Raw genomic sequence first — 24,648 nt, 5'->3', positions numbered from 1 at the left:
CCCGCATCAGGCTCTCTGCTCAGCAGGGAGCCTGCTTCCCCCACTCCTCTCTCTCTACCTGCCTCTCTGCCTACTTGTGATCTCTATCTGTCAGATAAATAAATAAAATCTTAAAAAAAAAAAAAAAAACCTGCTTCTAATGTAGAGGAGGACTGTTGTGGCATCATCTCTATGGGGTGGACCCAGTTTATCTGCATCTCTGACCAGCCAGACCTGTGATTATGCTGCAGTCAGAATGTTGGTGGGGGAAAGCTTGGGAATCCTCTGGGAGGTTGTTGAAACATCAGTAGACCCTCTCCTTCATCTGGCCAGTCCCTTTCTTCCAGGAAGCCTTCTGATCCCCTAGACTGGATCAGTTCTTCTACATACGTACAGTTCTGCTTGGTCGTCCTGAGCACTTACCCAGATCGTTTCCTTCTTTTGTGTTACTGGCTGTGGATCTAGCAGCAGTGGAAGTTTGAGAGCAGGCGCTACACCTGCCTGGCTCATGGTATTGGCAGCACCTATCCAATACTGGGCCTTGTTGAGTGGGTGAAAGGACGGGGTAGGGGGCAGACAGCAAGCCTGTGGGTTTGGGTGCTGATCTGTCATGAACTCTGACTCTATCCTTAACCCACAAAGTGGCTGTGTACTTGTTTTGGAGTTAGTGTAAAGAGAAAACTGGGTCTCTGAGAAGTGACAGGTAGTTCTAGCAGGAGTCAAGACTACTGCTTGGGCCACTGGAAAAACACCAACTGTGGAGTAGAGGAGCTGGCCCTGAGCCCCAAATTTTGAATTTTGTTAGGATGGCTGGAGACAAAAGAATTTCTCAAAATAGAACTCCCTAAACACAAGGAACTTCCTCTAACTGCTTCTGAGCCATATAGAACTAGATTGCTTTCCTAATTAAGCACCATTTTTACCTCCAGGGAGTAGAGATTTAAACACTCCTGTTTTATAAAATGTCTAGCCTTTCCTCAAGTTCTAAGCTCCTTAAAACCCTTACCTTCGGGGCACCTGGGTGGCTCATTGGGTTAAGCCTCTGCCTTCGGCTCAGGTCATGATCCCGGAGTCCTGGGATCGAGCTCCACATCTGACTCTCTGCTCGGTAGGGAGCCTGCTTCCCTTCCTCTCTCTCTGCCTGCCTCTCTGCCTACTTGTGATCTCTCTCTCTGTTAAATAAATAAATAAAATCTTAAAAACAAACAAAAAAACCCTTACCTTCATGGTAGAGTACCCTCAAAATATTTTTTTTTTTAACAAAGGAAATTTATTTTAAACTGGTGGTAAATCCCATTTAAAGGCAACATAAATCCTAAGGGGGGAAAATTAATATTTTGATATTAACAGTTACTCTTATTAACTTGAACTCTGATGCTACAAGTATTTTACAGTCTACTATATATCCAGCATTGTCTGGTGTACTTACATCATCTCAATTAAGATTCTTTATTTTATTGGCCTAATTTTGGATAAACATAAAGCACCTCATGCTTGTGTAAACCTGCACTGAATAACTAGTCGATTATCATGTTCAGGTCATTCCTAGCAACACTGTATATGCATAGCCTACATAATAGTCTTTTGAGTGGGTCTTTTTCTTTGATTCAACTGTTATGAGATATAGTGGCTTTTTACCGTAGTGGGATAAAACTTATTAACCTTTTTAGCAATGAAATCTAAATTTTCATTTTCATTTGTAGAAAAAGTGCACATTTAAAAATGTGTGTCTCGCATAGTGGCTAGTTATTTTTATTGTCTCTTCCCCCCATATAAAAAGATAACTGATGGGTACTGCGCAGCAGCATTCCTAAGTTACATTTAGAGAGTTAATGATCTGTGTACCAAGAATAGAGCCCAGTGGCTATTTTTGCTACTTCCAAATACTATGTTGATTACACAAATTTGAATTAGTCACTCTGCACGCCGCTTATGATGCCTTTGGGATTGTGTATGTGTGCAGCGTGCATAGATGTTGCCTTAGCTCTAAATACACAGCCCACATGCTGTTTCAGACATGTTTGGAAGCTGGTATGTTTAGTCCTTGGAATGTGGTGTGTTCAGAAGGGCCTCTGTGCCCTCTTGTTATTTTCTCCTTGATTTTGCCTTTTCTCTCATCCGTTGGATGCAAAAAGGAAGTTTAAGATGGGGACAAAATCCAGATATAATAAAAATCACTGTGACTTTAAGTATTCTACATAGGGACAGCATTGACTTAATGTGTCATTTTATTACCACTCAGCAGCTAGCTCACTGAACCAAACTCCATTTTGGCTCTAGCTTGGCTGTTGGGAAAGATTGAGTTAATTATTTTGATGCTTGTGTGATGTAGAATTAGAAATAAACACAAATGTATTGAGGTGGGTAGGGGAAGGGTTTAAAAAGGTAACAAAAAAGGCAAGAGCTGAAAGAACCATCCTGAGCACTGAGGCAGAAAATCAAAGCGACTTGGGGGAGGGGAGATTACTTCCAAGAACCTTAACTTTTCCAAGAAAAGTGTTTAGGGAATTCTTAAGGCTTCTAACTAAATTTCCATTTTATCCAAAAGTGAGTGCGTTTATTTCTGTTTTTTTTTTTTTCTCACTTGGGTAAATATTCTGATGTGTTTGTTTCATTTGCTTAATGAGGTCATGGATGATTATTTTTTAATTAGGGAGAGTTGGGTTTGTAAGCATTTTAAATGTCATCCATTTGGCTGATATTTAAAACTCGGGCTGAGGTTGAGCTTTTTGTTCTTCTGCCCTTCCCATGCTTTAAACTCGTGGTCTCACAGTGATTTTGAAAACTAAGGATTTCAATTATTTCAAAACTTGGAAACTAACAAGAGTTATTGCACTTTAGCCTATTTACATAAGTGGGTGCAAAAATTCTTGCTCCTTTTGTTAGCAGATAAATGATGGGAACCCAGTAAACTAGGAAGTATCTCTTCATCTGTCTTGCAGGAAATGCTCTCTGGTTAAGAAGGGAACCCCAAATAACTGATGATGGCCTGCAGATGCGCTGGAGCCAACGATCAAAGGAGGAAGTTTGGAAGTAGGAAGATTCCTCCTCAGAGTCAGCAAGGCGTTGTAGAGCCAGATGCTCTGACCTGGGCCAAAGCTGGGCTAAGGCATCTGCTTAAATCTCAGACTGTAACTGCAATATCTCAGCTTTTATGATGTCAGGCCCACTTGATAAAATTGAGGCATAATCAGTTTGTGAGATTTTCAGCCAGCATTATATCCTGCCCCTGCCTCATATAGCTTATAATGATTATTTCTTAAAGATTTTATTTATTTGAGAAGAAGAGACAGTGACCGAGATAGAGCACAAGCCAGGAGGAGAGGGAGAAGCAGGCTCCTCTCGAAGCAGATAGCCAGACATGGGGCTTGATCCCAAGACCCTGGGATCATGACCTGAGCTGAAGGCAGATACCTAATCAACTGAGCCACTCAGGCCCCCCGTAACGATTTTTCAAAAACTTTCTTACCACTCTCCAAAACTGGCATTCTCTAGAGTCCTAGCAGCAAAGTGTGCTGTGCTTTGAGGGCAGGCAGGCTTGGTTCACATCCCTGCCCTGACCCTGTGGCCTTGGGCAGCTTATTCAGCCTCTCTGAGCATCTTTGCATATCTGTAAAATAGGTGATCCTTCCTCCTTCGAATGATGGATTGGGAGATTAGGATCCACATATGAAAATTCACAGCATGCCCTTTCTTAATGCTCATTTAAAAGTAAACTTGTTTCTTACACTTAGGATATTTTTATATATTCATCCTGAGACTTAATGAAGTTTCTTGTTCCATCAGTTCTTAGCTTCTCCATCCAGATCTAGGACTCCCAAATAGCTATCTGAAAACCTGTACTTAAATTTGGGAGCACTTCTGGATTCTGCAGCTCACGGTTTTCAGACATTTTATATTGAGTGATTATACAAGTGCAGATTTCACCTTTCTGGTTCATGGTAGCTAAAGCAAAAAGTCTTACCTATTTCTTGAACTAAAAAATTCTAATAGGAAAGCAATAATGGGAACTTAAATCCTTCAGTAAGACAGCTGTCTTAGTTCAGGCTACTATAACATTTACCATAGATTAGGTGGCTTAAACAACAGACGTTTATTTCTCATGGTTCTGGAGGTTGCGAAGTCCAAGGGGAAAGGTGGCAAGAGATTTATTTCCAGGTGAGGGCTCTCTTCCTAGCTTACAAGCAGCTCTGTCCTCACGTGGTAGCAAGAGAGATCATCTTTCTTATTTCTTCCATTAAGGACACTAATCCCATCCCATTGGGGAATAAGGGCTTCAACATGTGAATTGGGGGGGGAGTTGGGCACATTCAGTCCATAGCAACAACTAATAAAAGGTAGTTTATTGAAAAGTTTATTGAAAGTTTAGTTTTTGTTGTTTAAACCTGCCAGGCTCTTTTCTTTGGTTTCCTGACATTTTTCCCCTTTATAATTCCATTTCTTAGCTTAGTTGTAAAACTGTCTCTTGTTGAACATGGCTGTGTCTGCGTTAATGGGTGGCTGACTGCAGCGCCTGCCCAGACCAGGCAGGTACGCGTAAGTAGGAAGAGGCCACTGCAGACCAGAGCATGCCCCACCCTGTAGGAATGGGCTTCTGGGTTGTTGTTTTCAAGGCTGGAAATCTGGATTTACATGTGAAGTGTCAGGTAGATACTGGATATACTGGATATATTGTTCTTTTTTTTTTTTCTTATTTTTCTTTTATGATAAGCCAAACAAAATACTTCTTTCTGCAGACTGGTCTGCTTCCTAGGGCAGTAGTTTATCACCTTTTCTCTCTCTCGGTATCTTGCCCAGAGGGTGCTCTCAAGTGTTTGCCTGAACGACCTGATTCCATACCTTTTCACTTACATATGGATGTTTTATTTCAGCCATAAATCGTGATTGTGAGTTTCCACTGTTTACACCAACTATCATGATTTAAAGCATCTGATTTCAGGGAAGACAAAAGCAGGCTCTATTTGTACTCCACCCAGAAAAGTCTTACTTTGGTATTAAACTCCTGTTTTTATCAGAATTCCACCAGGTATTATAAATGCACTAGTACACCTTGCATTGTAAATCGTATATGGTTTCAGGGTGGGGAAGCTGTCTTAAGTTACTCTTGAAGAACCAAAACTACATTGCTGAAACTCCTAAAATAACTTGTCCATACTGGTGTGTTTATGGTTATGATTTAACTCTCCAACAGTGAAACTTAACAATGGGATTTAATAACCTGCCAGTAAATGAAGATTATCTGCCTTGATAATCTGTCCAGATACCCACTCTTATAAACTTACAGTGAGCCACTTGAGGAAATAAATTTAAAAATGCAACTTCGTTTTGTAACTGCAGTTGACAGAATTTTAGCTTTGAAATACTTGTGAAGTACAATCTATCAAAATCTTGACTTTTCTTTGAGATATTAAGTAGAGCAGGAAAAAGAAGTAATGGAGAAATAAGTTCTGGTTCTCAAACAGGGGCACTATTGACTGATTTTCTCCAGTTTTTCATACTGTGCAAAAGAACACTCATTGTGTGCCGTGTAGTGTAAGCAAATGTGACTGTCTCCAATTACTGTGGGTCCTTTTTGACCTTCTTATCTCCCTGCCTCCTAAAGGTTACACTGAACACAAGTCTGGAAGAAGGTTAATCTTTCTTTTACTTTCAACAGGTGGAATACATGTTGGTGTCTTTTGATCATGAAAACAAGAAAGTCCGGTTGGTCCTATCCGGAGAGGAAGTTCTTGAAACTCTACAAGAAAAGGGGGAAAGGACAAACCCAAAGTAAGCAGATCAACCAAAGGGTTGCTTTAGTGTTTCTGAACCTGGTAGAACTACTAAAGTGGAATCGTTCCTCCAGTGTCTAGGAGGCAGGATGGCATTGTAGATGAGAGCACAGGCTCTGGTTCTCCTGCTTCGTAGCTGGGTATACTCTTGGGCAAGATGCTTAATGTCTCTGTGCCTCTCTTTCCTCATCTATAGAGTGAAGATAAATACCTCCTGTGTAGGGTGTTAACATTTTAAATACATTAAGTACTTAGAATGTATTTAAGTACTTAGAACTATAAACACAATATGAAGCCTGCTTACTATTACTAAATGCTGAAAGAAAAAGGGGGGTAGCAGAAACTGTGGACAGAGTGTGACTCAGTGTTACTGAGATCCCAAACCGTGGGATCAGATAGAACTTTGACTGAGTTTGTTTGGCTGGCAGGATTGTCTTTTAATATTTCTTTAAGCAGACAAAGAGGTGAAGGGGCATGTGCTTTTCAGTTCCATTTTCCTGCTCACTCGATTTTGGGAGACTGCCTTTGAGTTTGGAGGCCAGCAGTGAGCTGAAAAAGCCCCTATGGCCTCCTCTCCATTCTCACAAAGCAGGCAAGCTTGTCTTGGACAGCGAGCACCCTGTGTGTGGTTTTCAGTTACTTACAACTATTTTGGCCCCTGTACTTCCAACCCTTGCCTAGTTGAGGAGCTCTGGAGAATGACCAGCCTTTGGGAACTGTAAAGGAGTTCTTAGCTTCACTTATATGGAGTGATGTCTCCATTTTTGGAAGTGACTTTTTAAAAACTTCTAAAAATTGAGTAGACAGCAGCAAAATATGAGGGAATGGAATTTTCCCTCCTCTGTAGCCATCCTACCCTGTGGAGACCCGAGTATGGCAGTTACATGATTGAAGGCACACCCGGACAGCCGTACGGAGGAACGATGTCCGAGTTCAACACCGTCGAAGACAACATGAGGAAACGCCGGAAGGAAGCGACTTCTTTATTAGGAGAAAACCAGGCTCTCTGCACAATCACTTCATTTCCCAGGTTAGTTCCTGTATGAACATGCCCCAGCAGATGGTTCAGAGGTTTAGGTTCTAAAAGAGCCAATCATGACCCAAGCATTTGACCATCCAGTTCTCATACTTCACAGACAGTTCGTACTTTATGTGCTGCATTTGATGGAATCTGTCACATTAGAGCCGCAGGCAGACCTTGTGTGCCAGCGTCAGCACATGGGTGGTGGGCTGGAGCACTGCTCCATGAGAGCATTCGTCTGGCCTCTGTGGACAGGACCATAAGGACCACAGTGACTGCTAGGGTCATGGCGGCACCCATCCCAGGCCAGGGTGGAGGGAGCGGCGCGTCTGCCAAGCAGTTCTGACCCTGTGAGGAGGAGCAGAATCTGATGGCGATCAGGTGCTCTCCCCACTTGACTCTCACAGTGGCTCCCGCTGGCCAGTGCTGGTATCGGTGGCCGTTGGGAGGGTCGCCTGCTGAAGGGCTGGCATCAGTGTGCCCAGTCCGCTGTTGACACATCCTAACTGAACGGGGGTGGAGGTGTGTGTATCATTAGGCCATGTTTGTGTCTTGTGTTGAAAAGGAAATTTAGAGGTTGTCATCAAATCTAGTTATGGGTAAAAGTTCCTAAAAGTAAAGAAGATGTAAATAGTGAAGCTATGCTCTTATCTTAGAATGAGGTACATAAACACCACACACGCATAATAGGAGCTCGGCATTCCAATGCCGTTCTACGGAATTGTAAATCTGACTTATCTGTGCTGGCTAGCTGTCAGATTGTGGCAAAGTGTGCTTACCTCCTCAGGGCTCAAAAGAGCTTTGGGATTGGTATCCACAGACTAAAACACTTAGAGCTATTTTTATACCCTCCCTCTTTTTAAATGATAAATATCTGTAATGAACACAGGCATTCAGGGTCCTACTGCTGGTCTTGGAAAGACACTTGGGATTTTCTCTTTAAAAATCCTCAGTGTAATATCTCAGTGGTCGAAAGCCTACTTAAGCAGCTCGGACATCTAGAGATACATCTATTATTTTCTGTGATTGCTTCGTTCTGTCATGTAGGCCGCTTCCCTCTGCCTGCCAGAAGAGCCCCATCTGGTTGAGGGTGGGCAGGTTTGCTGGGAAAGGAGTTGGCTTAGTTCTTTGCCGTAGTGTTTTAAGGAAGAGGGTAAAAAAAAAAAAAAAAAGATCCCTACTCTGCCTTTCACTCAGATACGAGTGCCTGCTCCATGCCAGACCCATGGGGCGTGGGAATGCAGTCATGAACACAGGCAGAGTCTCTGCCTCTGCGGAGACGGAGTGAGCAGGTAGCCACAGCTCCAGGGAATATAAAGTTGAGGAAGTGCTTTGAGGACAAGATGTCGAGCAGAGAGGGGGACGAGGTTGTCAGGTGGGTTCCGTGAGGTGGGGAAGATGATTGGAGTGATGTCCAGTGTCCTGGGAGAAGTTTAGTGGGAGTGGGGAGGGGACGGACAGCCTAGGGAGAGTGAGCAGAGTGGGCAGACATCCCAGGCTGAACAGAAGGCAGCTGGCCAGTGGGGCGAGGACACCGAGAGGAAAGGGGAGGCTGGGCAGGTAGTTAGCGGGCCAGATCCTATTAACTGAGAATTTGCCCTGCTATCCTAAAAGCAGTAGGAGTTATTATAAAGGGAGAGCTAAAACAGAAGAATGTTTTATTCTGAAAATCTAGGGTTTTTTTTTGTTTTAAGAATACGTTCATACATTTTTTGATAGCAGGGTATTTCTTGACTTATCAACAAAGGAAGAATGTTATTGGAGAAGCCTCACCTATCAGTAGTAAATGATAAAGTTCTGTTTTGGTGTCAAGAGAGAAAGGAGTACTTGGTTTCTTAAGTGTAAACTGTATGATTTTTCTCTTTTTTTTTTTTTTTTTTAAAGATTGTATTTATTTATTTGACAGAGAGAGATTACAAGTAGGCAGAGAGGCAGGCAGAGAGAGAGGAGGAAGCAGGCTCCCCGCTGAGCAGAGAGCCTGATGCGGGACTCGATCCCAGGACCCTGAGATCATGACCTGAGCCGAAGGCAGCGGCTTAACCCACTGAGCCACCCAGGCGCCCCTGTATGATTTTTCTCTTGTAAAGAGGCTAAACTCTTTGTGGAGCTATAATCCAAAACAATGGCCAAGTGAATATTAAATTAATGATACTTAAGTAGAAATCTTAGTTCCTCAGTCACACTAGGCTCAGTTCAAGTGCTCACTGGGCACATGTACTGGACCCGCTGGTAATGGCCCCGGGCGGACATGAAGCCCTCCCGGGGCTGCAGAAGGGTTTGTGGGATGGTGCCAGCCTGCGGGAACAGCAGTGCTTGGAGGATCTGAGGATCGGAGTGCTGCCTGCCTTTGTCCACCCAACACACATTTTCATTCAACCTCCATTCAGCCTCCTCCTGCTTGCCTTGGGACCCCCGAGAGTGAAGTCTGCCGCTCTTACAGAACTTTCCTGAAGTTTGCAGGCTCCTAGTAAATAGTGCCCACAGCTGCAAGAGTTCTCAGGAACCCTCATTATAGCTGGAAGTGGGTTTCCAGATAAGATCAGCAGATTCCATTGTTGTTCCCAAGGCAGATATGGGCAGCCAACAGGTGCTTTATTTTATAAAAGGTAGGGGCTGAGCATAAGGCTTGGGTAGTCTTGGCTCTTAAGCCCAGAGTTTCCTAGCACTGATCTAAAGCCCTGACAAGAAAGAGCCTCCCTTGTTTTGCATTCACAAACTTTGTCGGTCTTTGTCCTCTCTCACAGCACATTTAACAATGACCTTAAAATTCTTAACTTGAAGAGCTGGATGTGGAATTTGAGCTTTACGTTTAGGGATAAAGACAGAGCTTCCTTTTTCTGTGTTGGAATTAAAGCTCTTGGTTAGGTCAAGTAAGAGACCTAGGTTGGGTTTCAGACATCAGGGAGATCTTGGGGCACATGGGGACACCTATAGGGATACTGCCTAATCCTGAGGGACTCGTGAGGTGATCTGTAGAGGCAAAAAGCAGGAGAGCCCTTTGATATTTAAACAAAGCTTATCAACAGGTTGGGGGCCATGGGGGTGTGCAGGGCCAAAAGACAGGTCAAAAAAACAATCAGATGAAAGCTGGTAGAGGAAAACCATCGGATGGCTAGGGGGAACCCGTAGCCTGTGACAATTGACGTGACCTAGCTGAGGGACTTCTGTGCGGTTGGCTCTTGCTATTAAATGAAGAGATGGCTAGGACGTGAAGAAGCACTCTAGAGATCCTGAGTGGATGGAGGTCTCTGATAAAGTCTCTAATAGGCTACAATCATTAAAGAAGATGTCAGTGAGGAAGACCGAGTACAAGTTGGTGTTTGTAAAGCACGGTACTTACACAGCTTTCGTGGACTAGAGCCCCTAGAGGGGGGAAGCGAGACAGGCGTGGGTGGTTCTTAACAGGTGCAGTGATGGCGGGACATTATTAACTTTTGAAAACAAAATCCTATCTACTTAGTTCTTCAATTTGTTGTAGATTAGGCTGTCCTGGGTTCACGCTGCCAGAGTTCAAACCCAATCCTGTTGAAGGAGGAGCTTCCAAGTCCCTCTTCTTTCCTGATGAAGCCATAAACAAGCACCCCCGCTTTAGGTGAGTATGGCTCTGCCTTTAAAAAGACATGGAATGGATGTTCCTCGCTCTTAATCCTGCCGGCTGAGAGTAAGGTGCTCCTTCCTAGAATCCTTGTGGAGCATGGACTGAATTCAGGCTCCTTTTGTAACAAACCAGGGAAGCCAGCAGGATATGCACATACAACTGCTTGATCTGCTTCCTAGAGCGGGGCTGACTTGCCCATCTTACAAGTTCCCTTAAAGTCACTGACTTAGACACTGTGGTCTTCAGTGTACAGATATTTTTCTGTCCTAGTTCTATAAACACCATTTGGGGAAGTTTTAATTATTCCCATCTTTCCTCCCCCTTTCTAAGTAGTCTCATTCCAGTCAATATACTTTCATAATAGGGCAAAATATGTACAACTCTTAACCTTCTGTGTTCTATTAACTCCAAGGTCTACTAGCTTGTAGTTTCATTCCTGGGTTTAAAGTGGCTTCAGGGCACGCACCAGTCTGATCTTGCTTTGTACCTTGAGTCTCCTGTCATCCCCAGCCTAGGCTCCTGACCTGCAGGTGGGGACCGTGGGTCTTGTCAGTGTGGATTCCATTGACAGGTCTGCACATCTGTCACATGCAGATTCTTTTGGGGGAACAGATTATAGGTGGAGTTCCCAACTTCAAATGTTAGAGTGTGCCCAAAGGGAAGATAGATTCAGTTGCAAGAAAAGATAAGGTTATGCTGGATGCTACAAGGTAGATGCATCAGAGACCCTCCTTGGAGAAAGGAGAGGGTGCTTCTGCCTGAGGAGATCCCAGCAGGCGTGGGAGAGGCTGGTCTGCAAGCTGAGTCTGTATCACCGCTGTCCGCTGCGATTGTGTCAGCCTCAGATGTTATAAATTTTCTAACAGTCACATGAGAAAAGTAAAAAGAAGATGGACTTAATTTTATTGTGTTGTTTAATCCAGTTTATCCAAATTATTTCAACATGGAATCAGTATTTTTGAATTACTGATAAAACAAAATGTCTTGTTTTTTTATTTTGTAGTAAGTCTTCAAAATCTGTTGTGTATATTATTCTCACAGCATATTTTAAGTAGGACTTGCCCCATTTCAAGTGCACAGTGGCCACAATGTGCCTGGTAGCTTCTGGTTTAGATGCTGTGGGTCTAGAGAATAGGTATTAATACAGCCAATTGGGAGGGACAGTAATAAGGTATTGGGGCTCCAGAGGTGCCTAGGGAAAGTGAGTTATTAAAGCTTGAAGTCTTAAGAGTGAACACGGGGAGGGTTAGAAGTACATGGTGAGCCCAGACCACTGGCAGACCCCGGACACTTGAATTTGATTTGAGAAGTTACAGGACTGGGGTGTCCGGGGTGGAACAGGGAAGAGAATAGCATTCCTGATCAAGAAGCAGAGGAAGTGGTATTAATGCAAAGCCTTCTCACAGAAAATTCCCTTAGAATAGCTTGATTCACAGGGATATCCTGTAGGATTGCCTCAGACACTCGTTTGAAGGAGGATTTCTTTTTGTTTACTTGCATATGAGTGAATTCTTTTACCTGTTGGTTCTTAGGTGGCTGATTTATGATGTTTGGTTGTCTGTTTCAGTACCCTAACAAGAAATATCCGACACAGAAGAGGAGAAAAGGTTGTCATCAACGTACCAAGTAAGTTCACAGAGGGGTGGTGGGGTGGGAGGGGCAGCTGGGGAATTGCTGTTTAATCCTTCAATCTCATCCTTGTCCCGTGTTTCATTTGTTTAACTTAATCCTACAGTATTTAAGGACAAGAATACACCGTCTCCGTTTATAGAAACATTTCCTGAGGATGAGGAGGCAGCCAAGGCTTCTAAGCCTGATCATATTTACATGGATGCCATGGGATTTGGAATGGGCAATTGCTGTCTTCAGGTATTGTTTCAAATACACAGAGAGGCAGAGTGCCCTCATCCATTTCTACTTACTAACTTGTTTGCTTTATAGATACGCATGTTTTCAGTTATACTGTGATAACAGTTGAAATGAAAGCTAAGTGTGCCTTTCTGAAAACCAGTGATGTTTACTGAATTCATTGGTAGCTACCTCCTGATGGAGAAATCATGGCATCTCCAGTTTGCTACAGAGATAAATGGTGGTTACTTCCATTGTGAACTATTCCATGATCCCTGCCTCTGTTCTTTCTAGTGATGGTTGGGCCTGGAGCTTGTAACATCATTCAGATCTGTTTCTGAAAGGGAACTCTGGATGCACTCCAGTGCCCTTGTGATCCAAGGGAAGGATTGTTCGGACCGTAATTGTTCATATCCAGTCAAGGCCATCTAGTGGTAGAAAAAGAATGACTGAGCAGCCTGTGTTTACCTTGCTCCTGGCAAGGTCACATAGGAGATGGCACAGCCTTTCTCTGTTTCCTCGGTTAAAGCTTCCTACAGATCTAGTCAAATGACTGGTGCCCCCGGCAGGGACTGTGCCTAAGCTCACTGAGGACCTGCATGGGCGGGCATAGGACCCACCCGGCAGCAGTGGGTTCAGGCTGCACCTGTCCCTCATTTGGGATTTGGATAGCTCCCCTCACTTCTTTCCATCTTGGTTTTCTTCTTGGTTCACTGGAGGGCTTATATTAAGTTCCCTTCTAGGTTTGACTCTAAGCTAATATTTACTTCACTGTTTTTTAATCAATGGAAATGCTTGTTTTAACTCCTTCGCTTAAAATCATAAGAACAGGAGTAGGACTTGCACAAAGTATAAAGTGAAAATTGACAATTTCAAATAAAAAGGCCACTTGTTATTGTCCAAGGAGAGTGTATCCAGTTCGGATTACTTCAGAAGATTAGAAGTGGTATCTTTAGAGGCCTGAAGTGGTGTGGCCCTGATGTGAGTTCTTGGGCTTCTGGTCTGCCTGCTGTCCACACAGAGGCCCAAAAACTCAGCATTCCCATCATCTCAGACAGCTGCAGTGTAGACATGTGCTTTCTTGATACAAAGCTATGATGTGCTTATTTTTATAACTCTCTAAAATGAAAATTGAATGTCAGAGTCAGATTTCTCCATGCTGAATGTGTTTACATAACCATAATTTTTTTCCCCAATTTCCCTGACTTACATAGGTAGTATAAAGTGTGTGGTCTTCCAAACATAGGCCAGTAAGTTTCCTTACAGAGGGTTACATTTCATAAAAAAAGACCTTTTGACTTTTTTTACCCATGTATCTGCTCTTCTATCTTAATTATAAATGTTTTTAAAGAGAACCATTAAGCTCTAGAACTTAAAGAGCATGGCTTTAAAATTGTATGCGTGCAGTTGGGGTACTGATTGCATTTTCTGGTTTAATATTAAACCAGCGTGCCCTGCGGGGGACAGCACAGTCACTTCTCTCCAAAGGGATGGTCTTTCCCTTGAAACACCATTCAAATAAATGTGTTCTAACCTTTTTACTTGTAGATAAAATTTTCCATCCAAGTTTACACATTGTCATGGGTTTAGGATGAAGTTTTCTTCTTGATTGCACATCCAAGACCCCACTTTGAATACTCAACTTAAAAAATAATTAGCGTGAATCACATAAAGTGTTTGGGAAATGAGATGAATTCCACACATTGCCTCAGAAAACACCCTGCTTTGTGTCTTCAAGTGGAAAGCTAGAAACTGCTTGTTAAAGCAGAAAATGATTGAATATTTTAAGGTTAATGGAAGACTTAACTGTACAAAACAAAAGTCACATAGCCACACTCAGATGCTTGACTCTTGGGGAGTTTTTCAAGAATCATTTAAGTTCATGCATGTTGTAATAGGTTTTTCCAGGAACCTCTAAGAAAACCGGGCGGCTTCAAGAATGGGTTCTAGGTAAATTTGACATTTAGGTTTCTAACATCTATTTTTCATACTTCCTCTTTTTTGCCCTCTGTTTCCTAGTGACACTGCTTCTCCTTTTATGAGATACTTTAAGGACTAAAGACTCTTTTACCACCCCCCCCCCCACCCCCCCCCCACCCCCACCCCCCGCCACAAGCCATTAATCACAGTCATGTTCTGTTTGATTTGGAGATAGATACATTAGCTCTTGAGTGCTGAGGCCATTTACTGAGTATATCTAGAATAACTAAGTTACTTCACTGTTGTAACTTAACTATGGAATTCCAGGTGCAAATTTTCTGAAGCATACTGATTTGCCTATGAATTGCCTGGTATATACTAGGTCATCTAAGAGAAGCCAGTCTGTCCCAGCAGAGAAGTTTGTAAATACTTGGCTTACTGTCTCCCATTTCCTCACTTGCCGTTTTATCCTTAGCCTTGCACAAGCTGATTTCTGAGTTCCCACCTCTTTGCAGAAACTTTCCTTGTTTTGGTGAAGAGTGACCTAATTGCCGACACTTCTTAATTGTTTATTTTAACCTTTGGTACTCTTACTCCTTGAGGTCTAAAACACAGCTCTTCTCTATGTTGTATTAATTTGTAATGGCTGGTTAATTGCCAGTACACGTTAATTAAAATACAGCATTGAATCATTAACAGAAATTATAGCAAGTTATCTAAACAGTTTTCTGTATTTAGTTACCACACTGACATGAATATAATTCTCCAGGTAGACGGCAAGTCTCCTAACACAAGTTCTTTGTTAAAAAAGCAAAATTGAGGGGCACCTGGGTGGCTCAGTGGGTTGAGCCTCTGCTTTCGGCTCGGGTCATGATCCTAGGGTCCTGGGATCGAGCCCCACATCGGGCTCTCTGCTCAGCAGGGAGCCTGCTTCCTCCTCTCTCTCTGCCTCTCTGCCTACTTGTGATCTCTGTCTGTCAAGTAAATAAATAAAAAAAAAAAATCTAAAAAAAAAAAAAGCAAAATTGAGACCTGGCTAAAACTATAGGAAATAACAGGTTGGGCTTATAATAATAAACATATTCACTTTGCTGCTCCTTCAAAGATTAAGCCCTTAAATTATTTCCTGCATGAACATCAAATTCAAAATACCATTATTAAATAACCACAGAGGACAGGAAAATTGTGTACCCCATTTGTAGTTAATACAGGTATGCTAACACAAGCACGATTTTTGTTCTTTGTCCCTTCTACTGCTCCCCACCCCAAGGCAGGCAGGACTTTTTTGGCTTCTTTTGGGTACTTGTTTTTAGAACATTTTGTACTAATGAACAGTAGGATTTTTTTTTTTCTCTGCCTAAGTCTGAAATGTTCTACTTATCCCTCTTCTGCAGGCTTCCTGGGTGATCTTGCCCATCGTCAGAATGTTATCTGAGCCTACTCCTTAAATACTTCTCCAACTCAGATGGGCATCAGTCCTGGAGACCTAGCCACTTAAATAAAGGGCTGCTTTATGTGCTTCTTTCCTTCATATGCCCCTCGTGTCTTGGTGCCTCTGCTCACTGGCTATTCCAGGAATATCCAAGCCAAAACCCAAGTCATACCTTCATTCTCTATACCCTACCTCCTGCCCCCCAGCAGCTGCTGCTTGGACTCTGGTGTGCCTCCTGCATCCCTCCTGGGTCATGTCCTTGTCAGCTGCAGTATTTTAACTGCTCTCCCTTCCTCCATTCTCACTCTGTCCCAGGCTAGTCCTTGTACTTGCCACCAGTGAGCTTGGGAATCCATCATGAGCATCTCTATTCTTTTGTGCCAAAATTTCACTAGCCCTTGAGCTCACTTAAATGTCTGCGATGCTGGCGAAGGAAACAAGCCAGCAGAAGAGGGGATGCCTTTCAAAACTTGACATTTGCCTAGTGTCTTCCTTTCCGTTCCTGCCATTTTAATCTTATTTAATTTAGGAAATGGTTATTTGTATTAGTTGGGAACGTGATCAAATACCCTTGTTGGGCAAAGTTCATCCAAGCCAAGATGTAAACAAAATTGCTGTGTTAATAAGTGTTGTTAGCCATGGAGTGACCACTGCACACCGTGCCCCACTGTCTTCCCCGGCCATACCCCTTCTCAGACTCAACTCCTCAGGGAAGATGTTGATTTGTCGTTGTTAATAACTTGTAATTCTTAAACAGGTAACGTTCCAAGCCTGCAGCATATCGGAGGCCAGATACCTTTATGATCAGTTGGCCACTATCTGTCCAATTGTTGTAAGTAGAAACGACATCTTATTTAAAGACTTCCTTGTAGAGAGAGTGCTTGTGCAACATTCGCTTACTCTGCCATTTAAGTCCAGTTCAGACTTTATTCAGAAATGGACATAAATAGTATGCATTTAGAGCTAATGGACTAAGACTTTCAGCTGTAGAAGTTTACTATTGCTGGCAAGACACCTGTGTTAGTGTCTAGTTTGAGTGTGGCCATTTCCCCTCTCCCATCCTTCACATTCAGTGTGACAGAGGGGGTGATTTAAATTAATCCCATCCAAGGATTTGAGTCCCTTCTGATGTCTTTCGCTATGAAAATGCAGGCACAAAGGAGTAGAACTCCATAGGGCTCACCTCAACGGATTCCTCTAGACTGGAGATAACTGCGTGGTGCTTTTCTCAGCATGTAAGTGACACTTCGAACCTGCGGGTGCTGACTCTTGTTTGTTTTTAGATGGCTTTGAGTGCGGCATCTCCTTTTTACCGAGGCTATGTGTCAGACATTGATTGTCGCTGGGGAGTGATTTCTGCCTCTGTGGATGACAGAACTCGGGAGGAGAGAGGACTGGAGGTGGGAGTGATTTTCCTTAATAGTCTTTTTTAAAAGTCAAGCAGGTAAAATGGGGTTATTGTAACTACTTACAATGTTGAAGTCTCCCTTAAATTGTTATCTTGAATGGGCTAGTCACATGTGGGAAGAAATTCACAGGTTTGAACTTGATTTGAGGTCATAGTGTTTGTTTTGGGGTGAGTATATGGGAAACATGATTTGGTTGGACAAGAAGATTTCATCACTTGCTGAAATCTGTATTTGTTTCATTTTCTTCTGAAACTTAGTGATGCTTTTTTTCCCTACATTTTCAAACTAAGTGCTGATGGGCTCTTGTTACCAAAAGGCTTTTTGGCATTACATGAGTGCTTTGTATATGAGCTTTCTGCTGTGGAATCTGTTGTCGAAGATTATTTTGCCCCATGTAAAGGGTTAGGTATGCCTAATAAGGGGAAGTTAGTGCCTCTTGTTTGCATGTTGAATTGTGACCGTGCACTTCTCCAACTTGGAGTGTGCATCAAGACTACCTATGGAGATCTTTATAATAGACACCCAGGCTCATTTAGATCTAATAAACAAGGATCTCCAGAACCAGGACCCGGACAGGGGTTTTAAACGATCCCTTTCAAGTGCCTCTGACGTTCCCAGCCAGGCCTGCACCGCTGCTCAGGTCTTGGTGTGAGTGCTTAGGAACTGCTGAACATGTTGCCTGAGTAGAAGAAAACTGTAAAGGAGAAATGGTTTTAATAACTTTTGTGCTAATAGCTTCGCTTTCAACCTTGGCATATATTTTGCTAGCTTAGTAAGAATGAAGGCAATCTACTTAAAAAAAAAAAAAAATGTATACTTAAATCCTATCTGAGAACAGCTACTTCAGTTACTTCCACATTTCATAATTTTCCCTAATAATTTCTCAGGATTAACTTCTTTGCAGGATCTTAAGGTTGGATAGTTATATATAATTATTACATATAAAACATAAAAGCATTTAAGTAGAACTATTTGGGGCATTAATTTATTTCCAGAGTGTTTTATATGGTATTCATTCATATTTTTTTCAATTTTAGCCACTGAAGAACAATAATTATAGGATCAGTAAGTCCCGATATGATTCGATAGACAGCTACTTATCTGAGTGCGGGGAGAAATACAATGACATCGACTTGACAATAGACAAAGAAATCTATGAGCAGCTGCTGCAGGAAGGTGAGCAGCCCCTCCTTTTCTCTGGATTGGATTGTACACCTTTAGTTCTTCAAAGCTATTGAGAGCTTTTTGCTGATTTCTGGTCTGGTTTCTATTTTTATTGTGAAGTCTCGTAACTTTTCTTATGAGACTGCTTGTTCCTGAAGTTTCAAGTTCCAAATACTTGTGAGATCTTCTTGACTTACTTGGGAAGTCTGTATCTAAGTCCATACCAGTGCCCCACCAGCAGATAAACCTGTGACACTTCCTCAGGGGCTGTAGGATAAAACCCTGGGTGACATGTGGATACTGAACAAACCAGCCATTTCTTAAGCTTCTAGATGCCCTGTCTTCAAACTGTTCTGTCTTCTTACTGGATATAGACACAGTGGAGCCTGAGGCTTTGATGGGAGTCTGGTGTGACCTCTCTTGACAGGCATTGATCATCTCCTGGCCCAGCATGTCGCTCATCTCTTCATTAGAGACCCACTGACTCTGTTCGAAGAGAAAATACACTTGGATGATGCCAATGAATCTGACCATTTTGAGGTATCTCCTCTTTTAAATGCATTTCACTTCACTAGCCAAGATGGAGGCCATTTTCTGTACCTGCGAGTGGTTAGTAGTAGGAGAAATCTCTGATGCCTTTCATTGTCTAGTGCAGTAAAGAATTAAGAAATTTTAGAGTGATTTAAAGTACCCTTATTTTATGATTCTGACTAGTTGTATCTCTGATTCTGCATTTTTTCACTATTTTCTCTTGCTTGCAGAAAGGTGAAAAATTCACATATGCTGCAATAAAAAAAGTAGGATCAGAGATTTCTCTGCTACCAACATAATACCCAGCTTTTGTTAAACATTTTTCCTAGCAAGTCACACACCAAGGAAATCATAAATTGTACCTTTTTGTATTTTTAATTAAAGAGTATCTGGTATCAATAGTGCATAATCTTTCCTTATTAAACATCATACCATCTTAATATTTTCCTGGACGTGTAGAAAATTGGTTTTCTGTTTTTTTATTATAGAATATTCAGTCTACAAATTGGCAGACAATGAGATTTAAGCCCCCTCCTCCAAACTCAGATATTGGATGGAGAGTAGAATTCCGACCCATGGAGGTAAGATGTGTGTCAGCAAGAAGTGATTCAGTGACGCCCATCCTCTGCCCCTTACCTTTTTAATGCTCTTCTCAGAGGCTCTTCAGATACAAATCATATGTGTGCATGATAAAAGCAGGTCCAAAAGCTAAGGATTGATTTCTGAGTCTAGACTGTGGAGAGAGGACTTCCCAGGCCTTCTTGGTGAAGTAGGAGTTGGCTTGGGAATGACATGATCTGAGAAGGGTCCTGTCGGGGAAGAGCTTTTTTGTGTGGTTGGTCTGTAACTTCTCTGGGCTCTTGCTTGTCCAGGTTCAGTTAACAGACTTTGAGAACTCTGCATATGTGGTGTTTGTGGTGCTGCTTACCAGAGTGATCCTTTCATACAAACTGGATTTTCTCATTCCACTATCAAAGGTAAGAATGTGTTTCAGTATAGCAATGGGTTTGGGTATCTGTAGATTATCTGTTGCTTATTTATGTGTAATATTTATTTTAGATCTGACCTGATGGAGAATTTTCACCATTTAGAATAAAATGCTTCTTCTCCACCCTATTCTTTTTCCTCTTAAGCCAAAGCTTATGCTGTAGATTTTAGTACTGCATTAGTAGAGATTCCTGGAAAACAAAGTGCTAACAGTAGCTTGAAAGAGTTTTAGGGTTGCTTTTGAATAACTACTATATTTATAGAGGCTTTCAATTCAGGTTGATGGCTGGAGGGAATCCACATCCTCCCCCAAGTGCCGTTTTGGTGACCATATTAAAAGAAAAGAGGAGAGGAGCGAATGTAACTGCGGGGGATGTGGAAGGGTCACCTCAGTGGAGCCGAACTGGAGATGTTTCTGGAGAAGGTAGATTGGACTTTCAGAAAAACAACTAATAATTCATCCGCTCCAGCCCAGTAACAACCAGAAAAGGAACTCTCTGGAAGCAGTTTCCCAGAGGAGCCCTGGAATAATTGCAGACTGTGAGGCAGCAACTAACTAACCTGGAGACCTTCGGTTCCGGGCCCAGTGGGTCTCCGGGCATGGCAAGTGGCTGGAAAAGGTTGTTGGGCTGAGTGAGGGGTCTGCTGAGGATTTAGTGTCAAAGAAGGGAGAAGTAAAGCAGCCACAACAGAGCAAGCACAGAAGGAAGAAAAGAAATGCCTAGCTCAGCATCCACCCTTCCTCACTCCCTGCTATCTCCCTGAGGGGGATCTCCAGCCTGTACCTGTCCTACCCGCACACCCTGAGGGAAGTCTGGCTGTCAGCCTGTCTCTGCCTGCTCTTAACACCCTGGCCAAAAGTAACCCATAGGGAAAAAAAAAATAATAACCCATAGGATTCTGTGGACCATTTACCCAGTGGGATCAGGCCCTGTAAGGAAGAGTCCCGGGAAGTTCCCCATCTACGCCTTTGTTAACAGATTTGAATAGATGTCTGAAAGCCAGCAGAAAGTGGATAACTTTTAATAGCCTTAAGGGAAGGGCCTACCTGGGCTCACAGAATGTATTCCCCTCGGTGAAATATAGTTAATTCAAGTGACTGGAAAGAACTCCTAAAGAATTTTCTAATTAGTGTCCTTGGAAAATATTCTATGGAAAGGTCACAAAATAAACAAGCACTATGAACAAGAGAGCATTTGGAGAAGACTTCTTAGGAAAAGCTACCCTTTTTTTTTTTTAAGATTTTACTTATTTATTTGACAGAGATCACAAGTAGGCAGAGAGGCAGGGGAAGGGTGGGGGGAGAAGCAGGCTCCCCACCAAGCAGAGAGCCCGATGCGGGGCTCTATCCCAGGACCCTGGGATCATGACCTGAGCTGAAGGCAGAGGCTTTAACCCACTGAACTACCCAGGTGCCCCAAAGCTACACTTTTAAAACTATTTTGACCAGTAAAGCTGATATTATTAAAGATCCAAGTTAATAATTTAGAGACCAAATTGAGATTTATCTCAGCAGGATGAGAAGGAAATGGGAAATCATGGAAAAACTGAACCAGAGAATTCCTCTGGAAAATTTGATGTTTGTAATCAAAAGAGAATGGTCTATATAAAAAATGAGATCTAGTAATCTGAGAAATAGAATTTTCCCAGAGTGAGAGTCCATCAAGGATGAGACAGAAATACTGAAAGAACCCAGATCTAGGAATTTCTGAATCCTAAAGAGAAAAATCAACCATCCGAATGGGAGAGAAAATTCAGATAGCTCCAAGAGGAAAAAAAATGAATTCTCCTCTCCAACATTAAATACTATGAGCTGGAGAAAAGTCTACAGAATCCTGAGGGGTAAAGAAAACAGAATTTCTTCCCAAACTTGAAATTCCAGGTGATCCTATCAAAACGTAATAGATTATGTCAGAACTCTTACCTACTAGGGGGATAGTTGAAGGAGATTTATGGTATAGTATAGAAATAAGAGATTTTGCCTTAGGTTAAAGGAGTGGTAAAAGAACAAAGAGAGCCTTTCCAGTGCCATAAAAGGTCGGGGTAGGGCAAGGGAGTGGTATGATGATATAGCCCAGAGAACGTAAAATGGTGAAAATAAGATGAAAACAAATTTGAACAGACTAAACTGTCCTGTTAAAAAGCTAAAACAGATGATCCAGAAGAGAAACATAATGGTGTAGAAGTTTGCTTCCCTAAAACAAGGACAACTATGGAAAAACAACTGGATGATGACCTTTTGAAGAGATAGCAGAAAAATAACAGAGGTGTGAAAATAAAATATTAAACAGAGAAAGCAGTTTTCTGTATTCTTCCAGGATAGTAGACCTGTGATTTTTGTTTTGTACCTTAAAGCGTAGCAGACCTTTCTCAGAAGCAGGAGCAAATTAAAGGCACTCTAGTGTGGTTGCTCTGACGGGGCTGCATGGTGAGCAGTAATTCATAAATCACCTGCATTCCTCACAGGCTTTTTTTTTTTTTTCCCCCAATTTATTTATTTTCAGAAAAACCCTCACAGGCTTTTTAACCTGAACAAGGTTTTTAGCATCCCAGTGCCTTGGTTTGCATGTGTAGAGTTGGGGATAATTGAGCTATTGTAAGAACATGTGGGATTCATGGAGGTAAGTCACTTAAGAGTGCCTTGCCTGTACTCAGTAGCTAACAGGCCATATAACCAAAGGAGGAGAAAGGCTGTTGGGGGATTAAAAGGCATAGTTTATTAGCTGGGTTATATGGTTCTTATCACAAGTCTCCTACCACAGCACATGTTTTTCCATGTGCCCTGAGGAAGATTTTACAAAAATTAAGGAAAATCTTCCTCACAAGAGTAAACACCATTCAAGATGCAGTCTCACTAAAATTCAACAAAAAGATGTTAAAGAGAAATTTAACTTAAGTTGGAAGTTTAAAATTGCTTTCTTCATAGGTTTTAAGTGAACTCAAAACTGGTATGCTGGTAAAGCTAGTCTCTAAAGGGAAAACCGTAGCTTTAAGTACTTCAGAGATTTAAAGTAAACCTTAGCTAGCAGTCAAACTGAGCATCTAAAATGCAGTAGTAAAGTATATTTCTAAAGAGAAACTTCTAAAAGCAAAAGTTAAAACAATGATCTTTATAAACTTGTTAAGAGTAAGAAAAAAATATTAGAAATGAAAACCACATTGAGATATCACCTTACTCCAGTTAGAATGGCCAAAATTAACAAAACAGGAAACAACATGTGTTGGAGAGGATGTGGAGAAAGGGGAACCCTCTTACACTGTTGGTGGGAATGCAAGTTGGTGCAGCCTTTTTGGAGAACAGTGTGGAGATTCCTCAAGAAATTAAAAATAGAGCTTCCCTATGACCCTGCAATTGCACTCCTAGGTATTTACCTCAAAGATATAGATGTCGTGAAAAGAAGGGCCATCTGTACCCCAATGTTTATAGCAGCAATGGCCACGGTCGCCAAACTATGGAAAGAACCCAGATGCCCTTCAACAGACGAATGGATAAGGAAGATGTGGTCCATATACACTATGGAGTATTATGCCTCCATCAGAAAGGACGAATACCCAACTTTTGTAGCAACATGGACGGGACTGGAAGAGATTATGCTGAGTGAAATAAGTCAAGCAGAGAGAGTCCATTATCATATGGTTTCACTTATTTGTGGAGCATAACAAATAGCATGGAGGACAAGGGGTATTAGGAGAAGGGAGTTGGGGTAAATTGGAAGGGGAGGTGAACCACGAGAGACTATGGACTCTGAAAAACAATCTGAGGGGTTGGAAGTGGTGGGGGGGTGGGAGGTTGGGGTACCAGGTGATGGGTATTATAGAGGGCAAGGATTGCATGGAGCACTGGGTGTGGTGAAAAAATAATGAATACTGTTTTTCTGAAAATAAATAAATTTTTAAAAAAATTAAAAAATTAAAAAAAAAAAAAAAAGAAATGAAAACCTGTCCATAACCATGATGGAATTTTAGGCTGTTATTTGGATATGTTCCTAGAAGTGTCTAGATTATTCAGGAAGTCATGTGTCTTTAAAAAAACAAAACATAACAATAGAATTTAAGTATGGGAGACAGGCCTAGTAATCAAGGACTTGGCACCATCCATCCTAGTTCAACATGACCCTTAATCTTACAGAGATTAAGATTCTCCTAAGATTTCATTATGGGAAATAAAAGACTAAAAAGTATAAAAGGTCTACTTTAAGGGTCGTAAAAAGTCACTGGAAAATTATAGAAATTATAATCAAGAGGAGTTTTTTATACATGGAAACAAATGAAAATAAACACACAATGCTCCAAATTGGGAGAGTAAAAAAATAGTTTAGAGAGGGAAATTTGCAGTGATAAAAACCTATGACAAGAAATAAAAATTCCAATGAGCCTTATGCCTAAAGGGATTAGAGAAAGGAGAACAAACCCCAAAGTAAGTAGGAGGAAGGTAATTCAGCTTAGATCAGAAATAAGTGAAATAGACACTAAAAAATTTCAGAAAGATCAATGAAACTGAAATATCTTTAGATTCCTCAAGTAAAAATGGACACAGGTAAAATCAGAAATGATAGGGAAGTTTAACAGTTGACACCACAGAAAAAGGATTATGAGACTACTAAAGTTATGTGCCAACAAATTGGACAAACAAGAAATGGATAAATTCCTAGAAATAGAATCTTCCAAAACTGAATCCAGAAGAAATAGAAAATCTGAACTAGTAATGAAGAGGAATTGATAATTCAAAAACTCAAAAGTCCAGACCAGATGGATTTACAGGTGAATTCTACCAAACATTTAAAGAAGAGTTAATATCGATTTCCCTTACACCTTTGCAAAAAAAAAAAAGAGGAAAAGGAGCTTTCAAATCCATTCTGAGGCCAGCATTACCTATTACCAAAACCAGATGAAGACTGTATAAGTGAGTATCTTTCATGAACATGGATGCAAAATCCTTAACAAGATATTAGCAAATCATATTCAGCAACATGTTAAAAGGATCATTC

General features: G+C 41.7%; 1 protein-coding gene across 1 annotated transcript in view; it reads left to right on the top strand.

Annotated features, from left to right (window-relative positions):
• The window catches only part of GCLC (glutamate-cysteine ligase catalytic subunit), a 48,268-nt gene that overhangs the window by 17,579 nt on the left and 6,041 nt on the right, over positions 1 to 24,648 (top strand). The window contains exons 2-12 of the mRNA XM_044252954.1: positions 5,636 to 5,748; positions 6,598 to 6,780; positions 10,250 to 10,363; positions 11,937 to 11,995; positions 12,105 to 12,238; positions 16,327 to 16,401; positions 16,853 to 16,969; positions 18,016 to 18,154; positions 18,570 to 18,682; positions 19,162 to 19,254; positions 19,546 to 19,650. Of these exons, the coding sequence (XP_044108889.1) occupies positions 5,636 to 5,748; positions 6,598 to 6,780; positions 10,250 to 10,363; positions 11,937 to 11,995; positions 12,105 to 12,238; positions 16,327 to 16,401; positions 16,853 to 16,969; positions 18,016 to 18,154; positions 18,570 to 18,682; positions 19,162 to 19,254; positions 19,546 to 19,650 (1,245 nt within the window). The remainder of the gene's footprint in view (positions 1 to 5,635; positions 5,749 to 6,597; positions 6,781 to 10,249; positions 10,364 to 11,936; positions 11,996 to 12,104; positions 12,239 to 16,326; positions 16,402 to 16,852; positions 16,970 to 18,015; positions 18,155 to 18,569; positions 18,683 to 19,161; positions 19,255 to 19,545; positions 19,651 to 24,648) is intronic.

The sequence above is a fragment of the Neovison vison genome, chromosome 1 (assembly GCF_020171115.1).
Source record: "Neovison vison isolate M4711 chromosome 1, ASM_NN_V1, whole genome shotgun sequence".
NCBI lineage: Eukaryota > Metazoa > Chordata > Mammalia > Carnivora > Mustelidae > Neogale > Neogale vison.
This window is presented reverse-complemented; position numbering and strand designations above follow the sequence as displayed.